Source organism: Cebus imitator, unplaced genomic scaffold (genome assembly GCF_001604975.1).
Source record: "Cebus imitator isolate Cc_AM_T3 unplaced genomic scaffold, Cebus_imitator-1.0 Scaffold144, whole genome shotgun sequence".
Classification (NCBI taxonomy): domain Eukaryota; kingdom Metazoa; phylum Chordata; class Mammalia; order Primates; family Cebidae; genus Cebus; species Cebus imitator.
In genome coordinates, this window is record NW_016107459.1 from 401,007 (window position 1) to 422,313 (window position 21,307).

General features: G+C 34.7%; 1 protein-coding gene across 2 annotated transcripts in view; it reads left to right on the forward strand.

Moving 5' to 3' along the window:
• The window catches only part of GRID2 (glutamate ionotropic receptor delta type subunit 2), a 731,875-nt gene that overhangs the window by 316,119 nt on the left and 394,449 nt on the right, over positions 1-21,307 (forward strand). For both annotated transcript variants that reach the window (XM_037743424.1, XM_017542400.2), the window contains exon 8: positions 20,084-20,185. In XM_037743424.1, the coding sequence (XP_037599352.1) occupies positions 20,084-20,185 (102 nt within the window). The remainder of the gene's footprint in view (positions 1-20,083; positions 20,186-21,307) is intronic.

Consider the following 21,307-nt stretch of genomic DNA (forward strand, 5'->3'; position numbering starts at 1 on the left):
CCAGGCTGGAGTGCAGTGGTGCAACCTCGACTCATTTCAACCTCTGCCTCCTGGGTTCAAGTGAGGCTGCCTCAGCCTCCCGAGTAGCTGGGATCACAGGCACGCACCACTAAGCCTTGCGAATTTTTGTATTCTTAGTAGAGATGGGGTTTCACCATGTTGGCCAGGCTGGTCTCGAACGCTTGACCTCATGATACGCCCACCTCAGCCTCCGAAAGTGCTAGGATTACAGCATAAGCCACCCCACTTGACCCATCACTATTTCTTTTGTAATTACAAAGTACATATACACTTTATATTTTGATGTATATATAAGAAAAGCCTCTGCCTTCAGAGACCTCATTGTAATAATATTAAAGATATGCAAGTCAACAAAGATAACAATAAAATAGTAATACATATCGAATGTTAAGGATCTCGGGAATGATTATTCCTTCTAAGGAATGGCAAAGAAATTTTTCACACCAGCAAATTAATTTTGAATTCGGTCTTCAAAGAATATAAGAATTTGAAAAGACAAAGAGGACTTTCCAGGAAAATGAAACTGTACATGCACAAATGACAGTAGAGACTATAGTAATACCTTTTTATTACTATTCTGCCTCTTCACTCCATTCAGTTTCCTTGACTACTACAATGTCCCCGTGTTGGTTTCTCCTTTCTTGTATTCCAAGACGCTGTGTCCTGCTTTTGCTTATTATTCTCTACCCCTTAAGCCTCTCATTGCTTCCTCTTTTCTCTTTTCTCTGGCCCTCCCTCGTTGCCTTTATAATTCTTGGGAGAACTCCTTTAATTGACTCCATTTTTCACTGTCTATTTTCTACTCTGCATCCAAACTAATTTTCCATAAATATTGCTTTCATCATGGATATGTGCTTTAACAGCATTGGAATCAGACAGATCTTAAGTACCATACAATACTCTATACGCCACATACCAGTTATATGACCATGAGAAGATAATAGCGTCAGAGAGTCTCACTACTAATGCCCAATTTGTAAGATAATTATGAAAATATGTACAACATATGTATTACTCTCACCAGTGCTAGCCACTAGATCGGTGTGTATTATATAAGTAGATCCTACTTTTGTGGGTATCTATATTACTCCTCTGCCCATGACCAACAGTGAACCATTAAACTTGGTGGTGGATATGGGTGTTCACTTTAAAAAACCCAGTCTCAGATTTCAAACCTTCAACCCATCTCCTAAGCTGTCAGAGGCCTTTACAATCTTTTCCTACCTTCTTTATTCATTCTTATTTCCTATCATTTCCCCACAGGAACTATTGCTGGCCCTTTAATTTCTTTCTTACCTCGGAACTTGCTAATATTTATCACTCTTAAATATGTGTTTTTGCTTATGCTATTCTTTAGAAGTTTTCTGCCATCTTTTTTTATCCACTCTCTTCTTTTAGTTCAAATACCATCTCTTCTCTAAGATTTTTCCCCCCAGAACAACCTAGAAAAAAAAAAAATCTCTTTTCTTTAATTTAGTTTCTACAGTGGCAGAAGGTAATGTGATTTACCAATTTAATCACTTCATATTAAAATGAAGTAACCATGTATACTGGCGTATAGTGCAATTATGTATAATGTGGCCTTGCTACTGATTAGCTTATTCTTTTTGATTGTCTCTCCAACAAGAACTAGATGTTATTACCCATACACAGGAATCATAGTTTATGTTTCTTTATACCCCAGTGCCTTTTTAAAAAATTATTATTAATGGATTGTGTTTATTTTCCTGGAACAGGAATTGACATACAGTGTATGAATTCATTTGTAACCAAATGTTTGCTGTGATAGTTATTCCCAGCATCCTTGCTAATACAGAGCATGAAGCCTTAACACCTAAAGCAGCCACTGTATGTGATTAATTAACTTCTCTCCTATGCATCTTGCTTGAGAGGTACTGACTGTGTCCCATTCTTGGGAGAACTGGGAAAATGGTCACTAAAATCATTTTTGTTTTTTCTAGTTCCAGTGAGAAATGCCAGCTGGGAAAGGCTGCTAGAATAGGTAGCAAGTTGCTTTTGTTTAAATTGTAAAAGTATTTGCAAGGAAATACTTGAAATAAGCGCTAAATTTCCAAAGATTGATCTGCACTACAGAAGGCTTATTAGAGTATATTGATACTATTATGTACTGTCTTAAGTGGCACATTGCAGTTTCCCTGCCAATTCTTGCTTTAAAACCCAGCATGCATCTGTTATGTGTCACTTTCCACTTAAAAGCCTAAGACAGGTAGATTGCACTGTCAAGTTAGGTCATTATAATGCCAACAGATGTTGTCATGTAGATGAAGAAAATTCATTTTAAATGATATCATTTTTAAAATGTGTTTTTCTTTGTACCTAAAAAGGCAATAATGATATGTCATATTAGCTCTTCAGATTCAGGTTGCAATCAGTATAGCATGTTTTGATTAAACACTTCACCATTTCAGAATCAGTGCAGGATAATGATAGGCACATGTGAGGAAACAGCAATAGCAGGGGTGTTTACAGTATCCCAGTTGTTTCAAGCCTAATAACACTTCACGGTGTCAATCAGTTACAAAGGAATAATTGGTGGATAGGCTGAGAAAATGGTATGTTAAGAAATTGTACTTATTCTAAACTATAGGGATGGAACTGCAGCCAGATCAATACTTATTTGATTAGTATGTTGTAACTAATCATTTGAGTTTTACCAGCTGATATCTTATTTTGTTTCTTCATTTAACTGTTTTTAAATAAGTATATAATTTTAACAGTTGAGTCCATTGAAATTCCCCCACAGAGGCCTCCACCAAATGCATCCCTATCTACATTTTTCTTCCTGGACGTTAACTAGAAATTGGTGGTTTCATTCTGTTTATATGAATAAATTCCTAGAAGATAAAATCGTATTGTAGATATTTGTGATAAAATTTTCCTCACAACTATATGAAAGAGGAAGAAGGAAGGTGTGTGGTTAGGAGTTAGCGGTCATTAAAAGTGTGTAAATTTTGCACTTTCCATACATTTATTTTCCAGTAAATTTTACTAGTTTCTTTCTAATCAGTTGAGACTGAATCAGTCAACCTGTCTCTACTTTCAATTTTTAGTGCTTCTCTGTTATTCTTAGCTCTGCCTTACCCCAATACATTAATCAGTGCTTTGGGTAATGACATCATATTTGTACATGGAAGGACCATAGCATTCCAGAATAGCATTCCAGAGTAACACATGGGAAAGGCAAGAGCTGAATTTCATGAATGATAAACTAACCTGTCACTGCAGCTTCCTGCTGCCTCTACTCACAGTACAGCCACACATACTCCAGGCAGCCACTTTAGGATATCTTTCCCCTTTGTGGGATTTTTTTCTTTTTTCTTTTATTTATTATTATTATCACTATTATTATTATTTTGAGATGGAGTCTCGCTATGTCTCCCAGGCTGGAGTGGAATGACACGATCTTGGCTCACTGCAACCTCCACCTCCAGGTGCAAATGATTCTCCTGACTCAGCCTCCCAAGTAGCTGGGAGTACAGGCAACTGCCACCATACCTGGATAATTTTTGTATTTTTAGTAGAGACGAGGTTTCACCATGTTGGCCAGGCTTATCTCAAACTCCTGACCTCAGGTGATCCACCAGCCTTGGAGTGCTGGGATTACAGGTGTGAGCCGCTATGCCTGGCCAGGAGTTTTTCACAGGGATGTTGTACTAAGTCTCTAAAACGTATGTTTCCCTCTGTACATTCCCTAGTATTGATTTTAAGGGAGAAATCCAGAGCACTTGCTATTTTACCATCACACTTGTTTAAATCACAAGTCACAGTGCGACGTTTATAATATGAGTTACACCTTTTTGGAGGATGCTGTAGAATATCAATTTATCCTTTGTGTAAAAACAAACTCTACCTCAGGTTAATCAAATAATGAAGAAAAGTTTTTTTCTCTATTCAAATATTTCAGCTCATGAATGAAGAAGAAATGATAAAAGTAAAACATTAACATTTTACCATCACTAGTTATATTAGTTTGTGGAGGCTACTATAACAAAATACCACAGACCGAGTGGCTAACACAACAGAAATTTGGCTGGGAGTTCAAAAGCAAGATGCCAGCAGATTGGGTTTTTCCTGAGGCCTCTCTCTGCAGCTTGCAGATGGCCAGCTTTTTCCTTTGTCTTAACACGGTCTTTCTTTGCACCCCAATGTCTCTCTTTATGGCCTAATCTCTTCCTATTACTACAACAGTCGATTAGATTGAGGCCCATTCATATGATCTCACTTAACCATAATTTCCTTCTTTAAAGGTCTTACCTTCAAATACATTGTGAGGACTGGGGGTTAGAGTGTCAACACATAAATTTGGGGAAACACAATTCAGCTCATTAAATGAATGAAAGCAATACCTGAAAATGACTGATCTTATGACTACGGAAAAAGGAGACAATTATATACCTGCTAAAGTACGCAACACAAAATTATTGACAAATATTAAACTGAATTAGGCCAATCTTCTAGATTTACCAATTTGCAAATAAAGCAATCCACAGAGCAACATGTTAAGGGGTATGGGGGAGTCAGTCTGCTCAATCTGCCTTGGGAAACTACAGAAAAAAAAGTGGCCAATTTTGTGACATATAATTGAAGGAACTAGATGAATAGATAACCCATAAATAAAGCAATTCAAGAGACACCGGAGCTCATAAAACATGGGTCCTAATTTTAGTAAATAAAAAAAATGTTAATACTGACTGGATATTTGATGACGTTGAGAAATTATTCTAACTATGCAGCTATAAAAAGGAATGAGATCATCTTCTTTGCAGGAATGTGGATGAAGCTGGATGCCATTATCCTCAGCAAACTGATGCAGGAACAGAAACCAAATGCTACATATTCTCACTTATAAGTGGGAGCTGAACAATGAGAACACATGGACACAGGGAGGGGAACAACACACACTGGGGCCTTTCCAGGGGTGGAGTAGGGGAAAGAAGAGCATTAGAAAAAAATAACTAATGCATGTTGGGCTTAATACCTAGGAGATAGGTTGATAGGTGCAGCAAACCACGTTAGCACACATTTACCTTTTTAACAAAACTGCACGTCCTGCAAATGTACCCCACAACTAAAAATAAAATTATTCTAAATCTTGGGAAGTATGATAATGGTGTTATGATTGTGTTTTGAAGGACTTCTTAATTTTTAGAGTTATATACCAGAATCGAAATAAAATTGTATAATGTCTGCTGTTTGTTTCAAATAAAATCTGACCAGAGTGGAGGCAAGAAAGAGTAGGGGCAAAATAAATAACTCATTGATAATAAGATGATAATTGTTTCAGTAGGGTAATGAATATTTGGGTTTATAATTTAATTATATTTATAGATTTGAAAATTTTTATACTAAAATTTGAAATGCTTTATATCAGCATTTTAAATTATGTAAATGCTCACTAAAAGATGATACATCTTTTTAGTTGTTTCGCGTGAGTTATGATGAGCTTTGATGAGTCAATCAGGCTGCCTCTTGAGTTTTCCTTGTAAGGTTAATTGGATGCATTGGAGAGCTGGCTGAAGTTAGGAGAGCAGGCTCTGGTTGAAGGACGGTATTTCTACTTGACAGACTAACTACCTTCTCTGGTTATTAAACTTTAAAGCCACCCACATTAGCACAGTACTCTAGTCACCTGTGATAACCTGTCCAGATGTTTCTCTGATCATGTTCAACTCAATAAATTCAGACTTCACATAATAGTGCTTGTCTTTACCCTCTCGTACCAAATATATTTCAAAATATGTCCAATCCAGCTGTTAATTTGACTGAATAAAATATTGTAATAACACTTCTGAGGATTGAGATGATATTTGAAGTGTTGCAAGAGTCTTTTCCCTCTGGATTAGAGAACATCTCTGCAAGAATCAAAATGAATCTCAAAATGGACAGTTTCTGCTTTACTTACCACAGTAAACCTGGCATTTTAAAAAGCATTCTAGGAAAAAGAAATGAATCTTCTGATTGTGTAACAAAAGAATAAGAATAGAAACTAAGTAAAATGATTCTACATCTACATCTTGACCTATATCTGTTTTATATTTTTTCATCTTTTAGGTCAAAAAATTATAAAATGTCACTAATGTTATAAAGTTTAATTTAACAAATCAAAGCCTGTAGGACTTTGTTGAAAACAATGAATGCAAATCCTCAGTACAGTTCCAGGAGTGTCGTGAGCCCTCCAGAAATGGTAGTTAAACGATGTTTCAAAAATGTATACCTTGAACAAAACTTTAATCCTATTTTAATATGCCTATCTGCTGTGAAAAAAATTTAATATGTTTAAATTCCAAGACTAATTCTCACTTTAACCAAATTAATAATTCTTAAATTTAAATTTCAATGAATCCTCCAAATGGTTTCCACATAAAGTAAAGCAGCTAATATCAGCACTGCTAACAGATTATACAGAAAGGTCTATTATAATGATTGAGTAAATATTCCTGGGAAATCAACCTTGTTAAATCTACATCCTATAAGGGAAGGTGCTTATCTGTTTTCTCTACTAAAGATTCCGTAATTGTTATTACAAGTTAATCAGCTTCTCCTAGGTTCATTTACTCTGGATTTTATTAATTTAATAAAGGAAGTTATTGGTTAAGTAAACCACAATTATTATAAAATCTCATACATTTTATTGTATGGTTCACGAACTTTCTAAACACCTGTGATAGGATTCTGCTATTGATATTTAAGTGGATATTTATTAAGGAAATAGAGATACTCCTCAGTAAGATTAACTTGGAGAATGGTCCTGGTTTTGATCTTTTTAGATTCCAAATTTTTATTCGTAATTTTCTGATATTGCCCAAGTGTCTCATCTGAATCTATGTCTTTACTCTTTGGCTTAAAATATTTGTGCATCTGGTGCTCTATTGTGTTGTGACTTTGGAGAAAGGTTACAGTTTGTTTTTCCTGGAAGGAATAACTTGTTGAATGATGTCCCAACTGAAAATTATTTTCTTGGTTGGATAGAACATTCCTGTCCAGACTTCCTGTATTACCTGCTGTATAATTCCTGCTATGCATAGACGTCCAAGATTGATTAATGATTTTATCTTCAGTCACCTGTGATCTAAATTACTATTTGCAAGACAAGAGTGATACTTGTTTTTTTAATTCTCTACATTAATAAAATATGCCTTAAGAAATCTGCATGCTTCATATAGAGGATCTGATTTGCCACTAAGGAAAGTCTATGGGAAAATATTGTGTTTTCATTGGAAAGGCTTTATTATAAAAAAAAAAAAAATCACCAACTTTCAGCTAAAATTCATTCTCTAATCAAGTTTATTCTGTCACTTTACTTGCTATTATCAGTAAGACAAGTAATATATTTAAATATAAAAGAATTGAGTTAAGCAAAATGTTAACTGAATTAATATATTGATAAAATATAGATTGTAAAATTTTTTTGAAAATATTTGAGGAGGGTTGCACTTTTGCTCACTCTAATTTTACTATATATGTCTCTCACTGTAGATAATCACACCTAGCTTATGCTGTCCCTTCCATTTTCTGCACTTGACTTTAGAAAGTCAAACATAGATTGGAGTAAAAGAGGGAGAGATCTTTTCCTACCATTTAGCACTTTAAAAGGTAGATTGGAAATGCATCCCAGTATGTCAGCCAAAAATGTCTAAGGGATAATAAGCCCACTACATATTTATTAAACCAATTACAACATATTGACCAAAATGAAATAAATACTTTGAATCAGAACCACTTATGAATGGTTGATTTCATACAAAAGTGCTGGAGATACTGTGATGAAAAGATGATTCAGCCATCACAAAGCTCAAAATTCTACTGGGAGAAATAGGTAAAGTGACTGAAACCTAGGATAATATTTCAAATGATAAGTACAGTGAGATATTTATTTGAGAGATGCTGTAGTAGCAAGCTCATCAACTGTTTGGTAAGTGCTTTCTCTACTCTAATTTGAATAAATTTTAGTCAATTGAGATACACAAAATAACAATTCTCTCCATTGGATTTGGATTGCATAAAACTACTTATTTCCCTGAAGAGATAGTGTTTTAACTTAACAGATGTCATAAAAAGTTTGACACTAAAATGAGAATTTATAAATTGTGAACATCTGTAGTAAGTTGAATGGTGCCCACCCCTGCAAGAAAACAAAAAGTATGTCCATGAACTAATCCCTGTAACATGTAAATGTGATCAAACAGGGAAAAGATATCTTTGTAGCTTCAATTTTAAAGAATTTCAAGATGAAATCATTATGGAATATTCAAATGGGCCTCAAATCTAATGGCAAGTATCCTTATTAGAGAATAGGAGGATTGGAGACAGAAAAGGAAGAGGAGACAGCCATGTGAAAATGGAGACAGGGATGAAAGTTATGCAGCCACAAGTCAAGAATGCTTGGAACCCATAGAAGCTGGAAAAGGCAATGAAAGATTATCCCCTAGAGCCTTTAGATAGAGACCTGCCAACACCTTTATTTCATGTCAGGCCTCTCAAACTTGGAGAGAATAAATTTTTGTTGTTTAAGCAGATGGCTTTGGGGTAGTTTGTTATGGCAGCCATTGAAAACAAGTCGTGATCTAGTTTGCCTTATTTTCCAAAGCATAAACAATTTTCAGTTGCGTTTAGATACCACAAAATGCAAGTGCATACAGAAATGTCTGAGTTGCAGTAGAGAAACATTTTGCATTTAAAAAAATAAAAGTTTTAAGATACAAAGGAAAGTCTTGAGGAAACGAGGATATCCTTCATACCTGTACAACATTTAACCGTCTAATAGAAGCCTCAGATGTCCAGTCAATTTCAGAGGCAAAGGCTACCATTGACTGCTCATTGACCATCAACAAACTATGTGTTTTAATGATTAAATACTGCATAACAAACACCCTAAAGCATATTGTCTTAAAACAAGTGTTTTAGTCTAAGGCTTCTGTGAATCTGATATTCAGGGAGGACTCAGTGGGGATAGGTTACCTCTGTTCTACATGGCACTCACTGGGATATTTCAATTAGGGTAAGAGGATTAAAGGTGGTATAACTTGCATATCTGTGGCTTTGGTCCAGTTGTTGGCTGAGGTGCTTTAGTTACCCTTTTTTCTCCACATAGTCTCTCATTACTCAAGGGTAACTCATATTAGCCCTTTTTCTCCCCACATAGCCTTTTATTACTCAGTGTTCTAGCCCAACCTTTTAAAAAAATTTTATTGTGGTAAAATACACATCATAAAATATGCTATCTTTACCATTTTAAGTGTACTGTTCAATGGTAATAAGAAAGTTTATATTCCTTTACATCCATCGCCATTAGCTATTTTCAAAACTTCCTTTCATCATGCAAAACTGAAACTCTATACTCAGTAAACAATAATTCCCCATTTCCCTCTCTGTCCAGACCCTGGCAACAACTATTCTTTCTGTTTCTATGATTTTGACCACTTCATTCCATTTATAAGTGGAATCATACGGTATTTGTCATTTTGTGACTGGCTCATTTCACTTAGCATAATGTCCTCAACGTTCATCCATGTTGTAGAATTTCTATCCTCTGTAAGGCTGATTGCTAAAGAGAGACTTCTGTCATTTAGAAACTTGTTTTCTATATGGCTTATAGCATTTTTGTCCCTCGCTTTCTGCATGACTGTCTTCTTTTGTGTTTAGCTGATTTTTGTAATGAAATGTTTATAGGCCTATATCATTGACTTTTGTATATTTTCTATAGTTATTTTATTTACATTTAATATCCTTCAGTTATAACACTCTAATTTAGACTTAGACCAGTTTAACTTCAATAACTCTCTCTTTTACATTTCCATCTCCTCTTCTTTTGGTTGCTGATATCCTAAAATTATACCTTTACACATTGCAGGTCCAAAAACAAAAACTAACAAATTTTAAATATATTAGTTTCTTGAATTATGTAGAAAACAAAATGTTAACTTATAAACCATTGTTACGATAATAGGAGCTTTTATAATTGTCCATGCACTTGCTTTTACTGTGATCTTTATTTCTTCATATGACTTCAGATTATTGTGTAGTATCTTTTTATTTCAATTTTCAGAACTCAAATTAACATTTCTTGCAGGACAAGTCTAGTGTTAACAAATTCCCCTCAACTTTTGTATGCCTAGAATATCTTAATTTCTCCCTCAGTTTGAAGGAAACTCAGAACTCACAGCTTATTAGTGATAGAGTTTATTTTGTGAATTTTTTATATTATCAGGAAAGCAATGTGAAATATGTAAACGTTGTTGTATTATTAGTAAAGATTAATAATATTTTTAAAGGGGAAGCTTATAAAATTATTTATGTCCCCTACTAGACTGCAAGTTCCATAGGCAAGGATCTTTGCCTCTTGTATTCACAGATGTATGGCGAGCACATGGAACAGACATAGTATACAATTCACACACAATGAAAATATATTGAATGAATAAATGGATCTTATTTTTCTCAAAAAATAAATGAAGCCTCAGCAGCATAGAAGAGTTTTGTGGCATGCAGGTTTTATTTCAAGGTGAGGAATAAATCAGTCAATCTCATAAAATGCTGTTAGGCTTTGTGATTCTACAATTGTTTAATATGATTGGATTCATACCAAGGGTCATCCCCGTGATGAACAAGACAGGATTTCTTATTCAGTTTTTCTAAGTTACTCTCACTAGAGGTAGTACAATCAACCACTGCAATCAGCTTATCTGATGCTAACACTCACATGACACTTGTCTAGGTCACTGTATGATTCTTCCTTTCCAGCTCCCTTGCCATCAGATGCCTTGCTTTTGCTCAAAATGGGGATGGAGTTCTTGGGTTTCACTGGTAACTCAGAATCATCAAATGAGTGAACACTCATTGGTATGCTGGTGGTTCTCTTTCTAGTGAGATATAGTATAGAAGAAAAGTATCTAATGTAGATTAGGTATTACTCTTATTATTGTTATTGCTATGGTTGCTGGTATATAACTTTTCAAATTATATCTCCGATAAAACAACTTATTTTATTCCCTCCAGGGTTAGATAATATCGTTATTCCTCATACTGAAGGCTTTTGAAAAAATGTTCCTTAGTTTTTATTATATAGAGTTTAACCTTTCTACTCTCAGGAAGAAAGAGAGTTGGAAATGTACTATCTAAATTTAAAAGAGGTAGAAAAATCTCAGCTAATAGCTGGTAGCCCAGTGTCTCAGCTATGTATTGAGATCCTCATTTAAAGCATCATATAAGAAATGATGTACAGGCCAGGAACTGTGATTCATGCCTGTAATCCCAGCACTTGGGGAGGGCAAGGCGGGTAGATCATCTGATGTCGGGAGTTCGAAACAGACCAGCCTGGCCAACATAGTGAAACCCCATCTCTACTAAAAATACAAAAATTGCCTGGGCATGATGTAGTGCACCTGCAATTCCAGCTATTCGGGAGGCTGAGGTAGGAGAATTGCTGAGGTAGGAGAATTGCTTGATCCTGGAGGTGGAGACTGCAGTGAGCTGAAATCTCACCACTGCACTCCAGGTGGGTAACAGAGCAAGACTCTGTCTCAAAAACAAGAAAAAAATGTAAAAGAAAAAGAAAAAAGAAATGACGTACCATCACTGTAAAATGTATTAAAGTTATTTTTTAAAAACCATCTAAATTTGTTTAGTATCCAGTAAAAATTTAAGTCTCACTTTGTGCCAAGAATTATGTATTTAATACATGGGAGAGGAAACAAAACAGGAATTTTTCTTGAACACATGGAAATTCACAGATAATTGCTGCAATAAATATTAATCATATTAAATATACATTAAATAACTACAATATTACTGTAAAACAGAGGGACGTGATTCTGTATTACAGTGACATGAGGTAGCCTGGGGTGGGGGCAGGAGATCAGAGCGAGTTTACCCAAAACTACAGGTGTTTACACTGAGATCTAAAGGATGAGGAAAAGTGGCTTTAGTAATTCATTGAAGAATCACATCTGTCTTAAGATTGTTCCAATCGAGGAAAACTGTATATTCAAAATCACTGGTTCTCAGATTTGGCACTAGTTTGGAATCATCTTTGTTACACAAATTTGAGAACCAATGATTTTGAATATACAGTTTTCCTCGATTGGACAATTTTAAGACACATGTGATCAGAATCGAGATGCCTAGATCTCACACCCAGAGATTCTGATTTCATTGGCATAGGGTGTGGCTTTGGTGTTGGAATCTTTTTTATAATTCCTGTAGTGGTACTGATATACTTCAGTGATAATGTTTAAATTTTAAAGGTAGGAGGATTACGTCTTACTCAAGAAACCATAGGAAGACTTGTGGTTGGAATTCAAAGAATGAGAGGGAATGTTTTATGACATGAATCTACGAATATAAATAATACCAAATCATACAAATCCTGGTAGGCCACATCCAAAGTTTGACCTTTATCTTGAGAATACTGGAAAACTGTGGAAAGACTTTAAGCAGATGCTATAATCTCTGAATTTATGTTTGCAATGTAAAAGCTATAAAGAGAAGCTATGAAGTTAGCTTCGGCTAGAATGGTAGGAAGGAAAGGGTTAAATGGATTCAGGAGATCTTTTTAAAGAGGTGAAATTGACAGATTTTGGCAAAATATTGGATCTGAGAGGTGGTAAGACTGACACCTTGATTTCTGACTAGTGGGACTGAGCTGATAGTAGACAGTGAGCTTAATCTTAGAGACATTTGATCTCCCTTACAGGTATCTAAGCAGAGACGGTGAAGTGATAGTTAAATATAATGAGATGGCTAAGCTTGCAATTTTTGTTGTTTAGGAGTAAAGATCTAAATTGCAGTAAAGATGGTTTACATTAACCTTGTCAGTTTCATAAAAATAATTGTTTTACTGGTACAAAACATGGTAATAGGCACAGTAATAGACACAAAAATGATTAAGATGGTACCCTGACCTTAGTGGAGGAGATAGGAAAGACAGTGAGAATTTAATGTGATTTTTTAAATGAGCATCTTAAAATGTCTCGAGGCAGAATGGAATAGAAGAGAATAAAATCCAGCAACTTTTATCAGGTTGTAATAATTAAATACTAAAATATTATTAGAAAAAATAATAATGTTCTGATCAGATAGAAAAGGAAAGTTAAGAATTTGAGGGAGGGGAATGATTCCAAAGAATTGTGAAAACTCTCAGGGATACAACATCATATTAGGACACGGTCTCTAGTTGGAGACATTTTGGTTTTTCATTCAGCTTGAACTGGACAACCAAAAAGAAAGAAGAATAAAGAAGACAGCAGAAGTTTTAATTCATGGATTTGTTTATTAAGACCTGCTATGTACCAATACAATACTATGATAAGAGTTAGAAGTACAACTGTAGACAAAGCAGTCATTATTCTGGCATATAATTTATAGATTCATATCATATTTATTATTTTAAAAAATAGTTTGAGAGAATATCCCTAGTTAGCTTCCACAAAGGAAACCAGTCAACACAATCCCTTTATTCAAAGAGGTTAAGTAGCCATTCTATGAGTTTGCATTCCTTGTGTGGTGAAAGTTTTTTTCATTTTTCATTATTTTGAGATGGAGTCTTGCTCTATCACCTAGACCAGGGTACAGTGGCACCATCTTGGCTCAATACAACCTCCACCTCCTGGGTTGAAACAATTCTCCTACCTCAGCCTCCCAAGTACCTGGGATTACAGGCATGCACCACCACACACTGCTGATTTTTGTATTCTTAGTAGAGACAGGGTTTCACCATGTTGGCCAGACTGGTCTCGAACTCCTGCCCTCAGGTGATCCACCTACCTCAGCCTCCCAAAGTGCTTGTATTACAGGCATGTGTCCGGCCTGAAGCAAGTTTTAGGGCAGTGGTTTTCAACTTTGGCTGCACATTGGAATCACCTGGAAAGTCTTTTAAACTACTGATGCCTTGGTTACACTCCTGGTGATTCTGACTTAATTGTCCTGATGTTTGGCTGTACTATCAGAATTTTTAAAGCTTTCCAGGTGATTCAAATATTCAACAAAAGTTTAAAGGGCACGTTTTATCACTCAAGCTACTAAGCCACCCGAAGAATGACTCTGAGCAAGGAACAAAAGAATTCTAATTATATAGGAAAAATTATTACAAATACTTCTTCAGTCTTGGTGTGTCATGGGCACTTCTAAACACTTATCATATTTTAAATCAGTTAATGGTCCCTAAAAAACGTATGAGGAAGTCACTCTTACTATTGCCATTTGAGAGATGAGAAAACTGAAACCCAACAGGACACACTAAGTAAGTGTTAGAGCAGGTACTTGAACTTAATCAGTCTTCTTCCAGAACTTCTTATCTGAATTGCTATGATGTATCGCCTCTAAATGTATTGTAATGGTAATTTTACACCAGAAGAATTATAAAAGAAAGGAAAACCTACAAAAACATTAGAATATCATTAAATCAATTAAATGCCAGTTGATAATAAAGTGATCATTGTGACTGCATAAAACATTTTTGAGCTATACCTCTGTGTATATAGACATATATATGTATATATACAAAGATGTCTATATATAGATATATGTATATATATTTGTATATGTGTGTATATAGAGATATGCTGCTTCTTATGTTTATAGGTAGGAAGTGGTTAACAAGTTCATCTTGTTACATAGTATAAAGCTTCTGTTTGCATTACTGAAACAGGGAGATAAAAGTGGTTGAACCATGTGATTTTTTTTTCTCACTTTTGAAAAGTCAGAAAAACATGTCTTTGAAAGACATTTTCTCCTGAAGGAAACTCAAGTGCTAAGGCTATTCCACATAATCTTAAGAACGACTACTACTTTATGGTAACGACCAAACTGTAGTAATAAAATCTTAGGAGCATATAATCATCCTCTAGGGAGCACATCTTACAAATTGAACCTATTTTGCAGGTGGAAATACCATAAAGAAAATTATTATTGGAGCGATTACTGGCACACTGCATTCATTCACATGTCAAAGTGGAAAACACTCTAATTTAATTCTATAAAATCGTGTATCTGAGTCAACTTTCTATATGTATTTTTTACACTTTCTATCCCATTACAGAAGTAATATCTACCAAACAAATGCTGCACATTTCTAAGTGGCTGGCTTTCAAGGTGCTTTGCCTATGACTTTTTGTTCCCTCATTTTGTCAGAATGCTGAGAAATCAAGTAAACGAAACATTGTGGCTGGTAGCGTACAGCCCTCAGTGCTGTGGACGTTTTGTGTCCAGCAGCTGGAGCTTTCGTAGTATAGCCAGGCTTCATTTGTTCCATATGAATACAAGCTAATAAATGGAGAGAATTCCATTTGGTATTCAATTAAGACCTCTCTTGACTCCTGTTATTGAAGACTACAAACTATTGAGCATAAAATTAAAATAGAGCAGTTTAGCTCTTCTTGACACAACACTACCTAAAAAATAATGATGTAAAACCCTAGAGTCACAAGTCATCCCTTACAGCCCATGGACAAATAAGAAGTAGAAACATTGAGGAAGAAAGAGTAAATCTATAAAACTTAATCATTAGTACACATGATGTTAGGAGCATGCTACTGGGCTCTTGGAAATACATCAACCCAGTTTGTTGAACACAGATATTACATTGAATTTAACAGAATGTTACAAGATGATTATTGCCAAAGCTCCAATGAAGGAAATAATTAAAGCACTAAGCATTTTAAGGTTTAAAAATGACTTTAGGCAATAACCAGAAAATACTATAGGAAATCAATAACCAGAAAATACTACAGGAAATCAATATATTGTAATCGAAAGGAAATTGAATTGGGTTTACTTTTTTATCCCTTGTAAATTCTCTTTAGACTGCCAGACCACAGGAGATAGTGAATCTCATTTTGCCATCAGCGGTGTGACTTTCTGTAAGTCTCATGTGCTGCAGGGGCCACCTTTATTGTTTTTTATTTAGGAAGCACTCAGCTGAATAGATATGAGATTTGTGTGTGTGTTATCTTTACTAGTCTTGGACTCATTTTTAAAAACAAAACAAAACAAAAACCAGAAACAAAATCAAAGACACAGCAGACAAAAACAACCATTTCCACAGAGCCAGAGAAGTCAAATTAATGAGAATTCAGACATTGAAACCAGAGGAGTTGTTATATAAGCCTCACACTTGAACCTAAGTAAAATTCTTCTAGTTTTTATCAAACACTATGCCTGTCCGTCTTGCTATGCAAGAAGAAATATTGCCAGTTGCAGATACAAATTCAATTTGAATCTGTGAATCTAACTCATCTTTATTGCTTATTTTTGAAAGATTATTGCAATCAAACAAAAAAGCTTGAAGTGAACCTCAGGGAGATAAGTGGATATGAGCAGAAATTAAGAAATGTTAAAATGAGAAATCCAGACGGGATGTTGTGGTTTACACCTATAATCCCAGCATTTTGGGAGACTGAGATGGGAGGATCCCTTGAGCCCAAGAGTGCAAAACCAACCTTGAGCAACATGGCTAAACCTTGTCCCTACAAAAATGCAAAAAAATTAGCCAGGCATGGTGGTATGCACCTGTAGTCCCAGCTACTCAAGAGGCTGAGGTGGGGTGATCATCTGAGCCTGGGAGGTCAAAGCTGCAGTGAACCATGGCTGCACCAAATAAATTCCGGACTGGGTGCCAAAGTGAGACCCTATCTCAAAAAATAAAAACAAAACCCAACAGTACTGGATAAATCCTTCAAAAGGATGTGGATAGTCAACATTTCTTCTTTGGTTGCTGTTGTTTAATCTCTCATTCATCTTTAGTACACATTTTCAGGAGAAGTATTAGGATTTAGGATAAATGAAACATGTTCCATGATTTCTTTAGTAAATTGGTCAAAGTGCAGCTTCAGAAATATTTTTGAAAATCTCTAATCCACTTCATTTTTCTACTACTTTCCTTTACCCACCCTCTTGAATGCCTGAGTGGATGAAAGACAGACACAGAGGAAAAACAGATTCTCTCGGTCCTCAGTTTCCCCTCTGTAAAATGGAAATAGTAGTCACCCTTCTCAAATAGTTGCTTTACAAATTAAATGAGTTAATAAAAGTACATCTCTCAAATGATTGGCCCTACTATGTGCTATGTAAATGTTATAATAATTGTTATAAAATAATGATGATGATAATGATGATTTTGCTTTTTAAAATTTATCACCAAGATGTGAATTCACTAGCTATTATATGAAACCAAATTTAACAATTCGGAGTCTCAATGTGGTTGACTATAAAATAGAAATATCTTCCCTCCCTACCTTAAATAGATGACATTTATGAAAAGGATTCATAAGCTATAAAACAACGCCTCAATGAAAAATGCTGAATCTAGACTTTAAAAACAACTGGATTAAATACTAATTTCACCTCTTAGTAGATATGTGATCTTAATGAAATCCTGAGTTTTCTTGTCTATTAAATGATAATGGTAATAGCACCTTCTCATATGGTCATTGTGAAGCTTACATGTGTAAAAAGCTCAGTACCATGGCTGACACATAGAAAGTATTAAATAATGTTCAAAAATGTACTTTCTTAGTTATACCCCATTATGATATGTGATAAGAGAATGTATTTTATTTCTAGTTTTCCAGAGAATCTATATCTTAAATATTCTTTACCCCCAAATTAAGTCTTTGAGCATCCTAGTTCTTGGCATCCACAGCTAATATTTAAGAAACATTAAAGTTTGTGCATATGAAGAAAAAATTGAGTTAAGTAAAAGGAACTTACCAATCCTAAACTCTAGGCTGCTGTTATTAAGAAGAGGAACAACTGTCCAAATGCTATTATCAAAGGACAAATGAGTCAGAAGGAAAAAAAAAAAAAAAAAAAAAAAAAAAAAAAAAAGAAGAACACAGAATGGTGAAAATCTTTGTCAAATAGAGGAGAGAAATTATTGTCTTGTAATACATATGACAGAGGCTGGCCAAATATTAAAAATGAATAGAAATATTGTATATGGTGTAAATAATGTTTAAGTCACTGCCTAGATCAGAAGATGAGAGATATTTATCTATTCTACCTACTTCAAATGCTTTTTTGATCTTGTTATTTGGAACCTCCAAATACTAGAATGCTTTAGAATTATTAAACCATTGACCAGGTTCAGTTATGTTTAAAGAAAACATCATTCTGAAGAAACTGAAAATTATATATTTATAAATGTTTGTCCATAGCATTATTGAAACAAATGGCTCAAGTTTCACTGTTAATCCAATAGCTGATATTTTTTACTACTCAATACACCAAATGGCACAGTCAAGTTGGTGCTAATAGAGGTCATTTATTTACACAAACTGACAATAGATTCACCAAATTTAAGAGACAACTCTAAGGAGGACAGAGAAGAAATTACTGTAGTTGCTTTGGCAGCTTAGACATATTTATCATGAACAAGATCATATCCTAAAAGGTATCCGTTAAGCTTAAAATTAAGTTATATGGTTGTAATATGTGGAGATAGCACATTGGAATAGCTCTTCACTTAATGGTATAGATGATTTTTTTCCGCCAATATTATTTGGTCTAGGAAAATAAAATCCTCTTGAAGAAGTAATTAGAAAAAGCACACATCAGGGAATGTAATTGAAGATAGACTTTTGTTGACCTCAGAAAAGAAAAGCTCAAAAGAAATTTCATAAAGTTTTAAATTTGGCAAGAGGACCACAATGTCTCTGATAATTAGACTTTCAACACGTTTGGATTTGCTAATTGGACCTAAGTTCTAATTAGGCTTTTTATGTAACTAAGAATGACATATCATTTTATGAATTTAATGTGCTTTTACAGTTGAAACCAACAATTAGCAGCCTTTTCCAAATTATTTTAATAAGGAAACAGCTAGCTCTGCTGTTTATATTGTGACATTCCCTTCTCTTAAGATATATTACGTACATTTTAGTTTTCTTAATTAAACACCTTTTGGGGAGCTCAAAGAGAAAATTGGATTTTAATAGGAAGCTCCTAAATTGTTTATTTGTGGGAAAGACTTGCCAGCCAGTATGTAGATGACTTTGGAAGCCACAGACAAACTGCAATAAAAAGAAATAAATCACAATCATCAGGAGGAAATAGCACAATTAACAATTTCCCCTGTGACCATTCAGTTAATCAAAACAGTCTCTGAATATGACTGAAGGTCTGTTACATTTTTAAGTGCAAATGCAGAATATTTCCCAAACGTGAAGGCTCATGGAGCTGGTTTCAGGATGAATAACAGGACATTTCTTCCCAAGATGTGCATTACAACATTCTCTCTCTCTGCAGCCTTGTTCCATAAACACTTACCTGCTAATTCAAGTCACATTATCTCTTTCTTTTCTCCTTATTCTTGATGGAGAGTCATCAAATTTTATCCCATTTGAGATTTATAGATAGTCATTTAAAAACTGGTAGCCCTCAGATTTGTATATTACAGGAGATAAGACCGACATCAGAATGTAAAATTAAACTACTATTTGGGTGAGTAAAGACCAGTGAGTCATTGCAAAACTTTAAGGAAAAGGCTGCTGCCAAAATATTCCAAGCAAATTGATAACACTGACAAAAAGGCAAATTATATTGTTTTATGTACTATGAATACTTTGAAAACAAAGCCATACACGTATTTTTTCAAATAAAAGCAGTTGCCCTTCTAACCATATTAAAAATATTGTCTTTTTTTTCCCAGTAAAAGCCATAAGAGATCAAATTAAAACCATTGAAACTATTAGAGAATCTAACTTATGCAGTAACTGAGATATTAAAAGAGATATTATGTTAGAATTATATGTGCTATTACTTTTCCAATTAGTGTATTACTGGAACTGAGTGACTGGTATATATATAACTCCTCATTAAGTAAAATGTCCTCAATGAGCCTCCTCAAGCACAGTAAGCATGATATTTAAAAGCAGGAAATGGCATTTCTGATAACCTCATTTTCTATTTAAAAAGAAAACCTGTGCATTACTTTTTCTATACCAATTATTCTAAAAGCTATCACATGCTTCTCCATAAGGGCTATACCAAGGTGATGGAACTGTTCTTCAGGCAGAAAAAAAGTGACCAGAGCTGTCTTATCTTTCAGCTTGGGTGCTGGAATCCTGTCACCGGTCTGAATGGGTCACTGACTGACAAGAAATTGGAGAATAACATGCGTGGAGTGGTTCTACGTGTGGTAACTGTTCTGGTAAGTATTATTTGAGCCTTGTGTTTTTGACTTCTGGAGGTTACTTTATCTGACATTTCTTTGTTTTGTTAACTGATGACATAATCTTAAAGGAGCTTTTAACAAACTCTTAATGCACGTTCTAAGATATTTTTAATGGTCATATTTTACAGCCTTCAGTTTACATGAATCGGGATCACGGTTTTGCAGAGTTTTAATTATAGTGCTTGTGTTAGGAATTTTCTTAGACATTTTTGCTCGATTTTCTAGTTTTCTACCCATGATAAAGCAGAGGTATGTCTCAGGCCTTCTTTCATTGAAACTGTAGTACGAGTAAATGAACATAACCCTGACCATGCCAAACAATGGTAGATTTGGTAAAATGTACATCCATAGTAGTGAAATATTAACAAACTAAGAATCCTTCTTGTAAGGACCTACTTCAAAGGGAAGCTGATCTGTTGCTTAATAGGCGTCTATTGTCGACTGTATTCCAGGCTCAGTGCTGATTACTGAGGATGTTGACAAATAAAATACACAGACATAATTCTGTCTTGATAGAGCTTATCATCTACTGATTCTGTGAATGTTGAATAGGATTACAGTAGTCTCCCATTATCTGTGGGGTCACATTCCAAGACCCTTAGTGGATGCCTGAAACTGTGGATAGTTTTATGTTTTCTTCCAGCACAATCACATTGTGTAGGACTTGTAGGGTATACAGTATGGATTTGCTGGACAAAGGGATGATTCACGTCCAGGGCGTGTCAATGGGATAGTGTGAAATTTCATCATGCTACCTAGAACAATGTTAAATTTAAAACATATAAATTGCTTATTTCTCAAAGTTTTCGTTTAATATTTTTTTGGCCATGGTTGATTGGGGGCATAACTGAAACTGGTGAAAGAGAAACCACAGATAAAGGGAGACTACTGAATACCTGGGAAAGGTCTGTTACAATTTCATTTACTTGTTAAAGAAAATAAATGGTAACTGTTATCATAATTCTAGAAAACAATGAAACATTAATGTTTTCTCTCCTAGTAGACATATACAATAAGATGTTAATAGAAATATTCCTAAACAGTAAAATACTCAAATGGGCTCTGTCTAAATAGCAATAAACTATGAAGGCATATATT